The sequence below is a fragment of the Belonocnema kinseyi genome, chromosome 9, assembly GCF_010883055.1.
Source record: "Belonocnema kinseyi isolate 2016_QV_RU_SX_M_011 chromosome 9, B_treatae_v1, whole genome shotgun sequence".
Lineage (NCBI taxonomy): Eukaryota > Metazoa > Arthropoda > Insecta > Hymenoptera > Cynipidae > Belonocnema > Belonocnema kinseyi.
The window spans coordinates 1,452,820-1,457,477 of record NC_046665.1 but is presented as its reverse complement, the minus strand read 5'-3'; the positions used below and the strand labels follow the sequence as shown (position 1 = coordinate 1,457,477).

The 4,658-nt window shown below is 36.2% G+C and overlaps 1 protein-coding gene across 2 annotated transcripts in view; it reads left to right on the top strand.

Moving 5' to 3' along the window:
- The first annotated feature begins 953 nt into the window (after positions 1 to 953).
- Positions 954 to 4,658, top strand: part of LOC117179410 — a 5,220-nt gene continuing 1,515 nt past the window's right edge. Inside the window, exon 1 of one of the 2 annotated variants that reach the window (XR_004467919.1) lies at positions 954 to 2,648. Coding sequence is in view for 1 of the 2 variants with exons in the window: in XM_033371171.1 (XP_033227062.1) it covers positions 1,334 to 1,738 (405 nt within the window). In the remaining variant the exon portion in view is untranslated. The remainder of the gene's footprint in view (positions 2,649 to 4,658) is intronic. The other variant, XM_033371171.1, reaches the window with a different exon arrangement.

Below are 4,658 nucleotides of genomic sequence, written 5' to 3'. Positions count from 1 at the left end.
CGCGCGGTTGCCGAACGAGGTAGAGTGAGAGAGAAATAGATTCCGCGGTAAAGAGAGAGAAAGGCATCATGCGCGCATACTGACGCGACGAGTTAGAGAGAGGCAAATAGAGTAGCAGAGTGCGCGCGTGAAAAATGATAACACGTGCTTGTTGAGTGTGCAACAGGGACATGCCATAGTTGTGCGAGAGAGGCGCGCGTAAGCAAGCGAGACGGAAATAAGGCGTAAACGTGTGCTCACAATAAAGTGTGCGTGAAAAACGAACGAGAGCGCGGACTAGGAGAAAGACCGCTCGCGCTGGCTTACTCGACGGCACACGAGTATTCAGAGTATACACGTTGCTTACTGTATACTTATATATAGAGAACAGTGCTTATTATTTCCAATAAAAATCATAGCCAAAAACAAAAAAAATTATTAGAGTTAATATTATAGAAAAGATATGCATCTTAATTAAAAATTACACATGTGTTTAGTAACTTAAAATTATAATCTATATATATATATTACTATTTACGAATATCTTTGGCATTTGCTAATATATACACATATTTTTAAATTTATATATATATTCCATATTTATTAAAAATAAAAACAAGCGTCTTTAATAGTTGGAAATAATAAAAACAACTAAAAATAAATTCTCCAAAAGTCGAGTTTGTTGCGCTATGTATGGTCAACAACTCTCATGACTTTTGCAGTTGACGGAAACACTGGTTTAGTGTCATGCACGTGTGCGGTCGCCCCTCCTCGATTATGTTGCGCTATGTATGGTCAGCAGAAAGGGAGGGAGCACGTGTATGGTACTGATCAGTGCGTACGGCAATTGCGATTTCGGACCGGTTTTGCCAGCAGTGTCTGTAATTACGAAATGAAATCCCAAAACTTCCAAAAATATAATAGAGTGAATGTTTGGCATTGTTTATAGAGAAAAAGAAAATGACGGAAACTAAGGAGGTTGTGGAGAATGGCAACAACCAAGTGCCAACGACTGAAAATGCTAATGCTTCAGGTAAAATATTAAAATGGAGCTAGTAAATAAATTTTTAGAAGTTGATTTTGTTTGCAAAATCTATGGAAATTTGCTATTCATTTTACTAAATTGCAAATTTGAAAAAAAAATTAGAATAGAGTAGAATACTAGAAACAGATTTTAGAGTAACGGATCCGAATATGATAGAGAAGAGAAAAAAAAATATAGAGAAAGACCAAACATTCAAAATAGAATTGTTTCTAGTGACTAACACTGTAACAGCAACCTCAACTACTGCTCCAACAACAACAACATCAGCAGTTGTCACTTCCTCCAATGGAAACATAGTGCACAACACCAATGGCAATGGAGCCAGCGGAGGCCAGCAAGTCACTGCAGCCCCGACTTCTCCTCTCAGAGGCCCATCAACAACGACATCAGCTGGTGGAGCTCAAGCTGTTGCTGGCGTACCTAGTTGGCAGTCAGCCTGCCGTTACCAGCTTTGCTCAGCACTTCGGAGATCCAAATATCAATGCGAATCTTCGCTGGCCAGCTGCCAGCAGCACCGATGTGACTCATGTGTACAACACTCCGCTCCAAGTCCCAGGTCCGAAGATCACCTTGGGACATCTGCTGTCCACCCTGGAGCACATAGCCAGTACCCAGGGAACTGGCTGGCCGCACATGAGTCAGGCACTTCAGCACTCTCAGAGAATGATGGAGATGTCTTTAGAGTTCCAACGAGGAGAGATTAGACGTTTAGAGGTATCTAGAAATAGCGAAAATTCTACCACACATACTAATAGCCCAAACTTTACCGCCTCTACACCACAACCGTTAAATAGATTTGCTCCCCCTAGTAACTTTTCGATAGATAATATCCTAGAGAATAGAAGTAATGAATCTAATCTTGTCGATAATTTTCGTACCCCAAATTTACTGATCAATAGTTCAATTCCAGACTTTACATTGACTTCAAAATCAGATTTCAATGTTTGGTTAGACAAACTATATCATAATTAATATCATCATATATCATAATTAATCATTTAGATGAAAATTACCATAAATTGATTCTAGACATCAGTGATGCAGCAAAAGTTCTGAATGTAATCAAAAGTCAAAGAGTTTTAGAGTCTAATGTAGATAAAGCAGGAGTGAGGGAAAAGCTCTTCAGTCTCAAATAAAATAAAAATGATAAAGTTAAAGATTTTATAAATAATTTCGAGTTTTTGATTCGAAAATATGAATTAAACACTGAAGCTATTCCTATCACTGATGCGGAAAAAAGATATGATTTTATAAAAGCTGTTAAAGAAACTTATCCGCGCATGAGAGAGATGAATATACTAACCAAACAAAACAAAAATAGAGGAATGACATTTGTAGAGATGAAAAAATTTGTACTCCAGCTCGAGGCGGACAGGCGCAATAGAGGCGCAGCTACATCTGCCAATGTTGCTGCTGGTGGGGGCGCTTCTGGTTGTGGCGGTAACAACGATACGTGCTTTCGCTGCTACCAGCAGGGCCATACACAGCAGCAATGTCATCTGGCACCCCTGGGCGTGTGTTTCTGCTTTGCCTGCAAGGGTGTTAGGGACCACAAAAGTAAGGACTGCCCAAACTTTAGCCAGGAAGAACATGATAAGCACCAGGCAAAGAAACAAAATTAAAGGTATAGTAGAGGAAACTCTTATAATAATAGAGGTTCGAGGGGTAGTGGTGGTAATTTTAGAGGAAGAGGCTTTTACAATAATTATCAAAATAATAATAACACTAGAGGTAATAGAGGTGGTAGTCATAGAGGTGGTAGTTATAGAGGCAGAGGTAATAATTTTACAAGAGGTGGAAAACGTCCATTCACCACCAACAATAAAAATAATCAACAAAAATTCGCCAAATCTGCTCAATTATCTTTAGAAGGTAAGACTAATTCTAAAACATCAAATAATGAGATAACTTTTCTTGTTGACTCTGGAGCTACAGAACATATTGTAAATAAAGGTTTTATTTTACATAATTTCGAAAAATGTTCTGGAGCTGTTATTGAAAGTGCCAAGAAAAATAAATCGGCAGACATTCAAATAGATGGTAAAGGTGATTTATACATTAACAAATTAGACCAGAAGGGTTATCCTATTAAATCGTCAAATGTTTTAGCAGCTGAAAATGTTTCGGAGAATTTGCTGTCTCTCAGACATTTTGCAGATGCTGGTTTTTGTATTTATTTAGATGACTCTACAATAAAAATTTATGATAAACAAACAGGTTTTGAACATATGACTGGATATTATGAAAAGCCTAACTGGTTAATTCACTTAGAGATTAAAAACTTAGGAGACAAATTAAATAAATCGAATTATCATAAATACACTTGTAGAGCTAGTTTGATAAACTTAGAAGAGGTTACTTCTCAATCTCAAGCTGATTCCCTTGAAAAGGAAGTAATAGAGAATGAGATTGGGAGGGAGCCTGACCTGGAAAATGTGTGCCCCAAATTTAGCCAATATAGTGATTTTCAAAGTTGCAATCTTGATGACCTTGAAAGTAAATACGATATTGATGATTTGTTCGAGTCATTTGAATTAGAGAAAAAGTATAGTGAAGAGTTAGATGAGGGAATGCTCTGGCATATTAGATTGGGACATCCGTCTTTAGGATACCTTGAAAAACTGAAAAAGATAGACAAGAATTTAGAGAAGGTTGAGTTTAACGAAAATATTAAAAATTGTGAGGTTTGCATAATGGCTAAAATGAATAGGCAACCTTTTTCTGAAACTAGAACTAGAGCAGACCAACCCCTTAAATTAATTCACACAGATATTATGGGCCCTTTCAAAACTAAAACTTTTCCAGGTCAAAAAAGATTCATTATAGCGTTCATAGATGATTATTCCAAATTTGCTAAAGCCTATGCAATTAAAAATAAATCTGAGTCAGGAGAGTGCTTGGAAAACTATCTAAGAAGTGTAAGGAACTTAGTGGGCAAAGATCATAAAGCTTGCTTTATTAGAGCTGACAACGCTAGAGAATTTACAGGAGGGGAATTCTCTGAAATAGTTGAAAAAGAGAAAATTGATTCTAATTTTTCTAATCCCTACACGCCGCCGCAGAACGGTACAGCAGAGCGTTTAAATAGGACTTTGTTAGAAAAAGTTAGATCACTTATGATAGATTCGGGATTGCCAAAAGTTATGTGGAATTTAGCGTTAGAGGTATCAGTTAACTTGTATAATAGAACACTCAATTCATCAATAGATTTTCAAACTCCACTAAATATATTATCCTCTAACAGTAAATGTCATATAGACAAGATTAGAAGATTTAGAAGCATAGCTTATGCTAAAAAGCCCTTGATTGAAACTAAATTGTCAGAAAAGGCAATAAAGGGAATTCTAGTAGGTCAAACAGCTAATGGATATATATTGTGGCACCCCAAATCAGGAAAATTAATACTTTCTAAACATGTTAAAGTTAGAGAAAAATTGACATATAAAAATATTGATAAAAGTCTAGAATTAGAAATGAATAATATGGACATAAAAAATTCTGATAGCGAAGATTTCGATGAAGATTTTGTTGTTTTATTTGATAGTGAAAATTCAGAGAAAGAAATAGAGATTCAAAATAAAGTAGATACAAATAGAGAAAAAGATGTAACAAATAAAAAGGGTAAAAAGAGAAA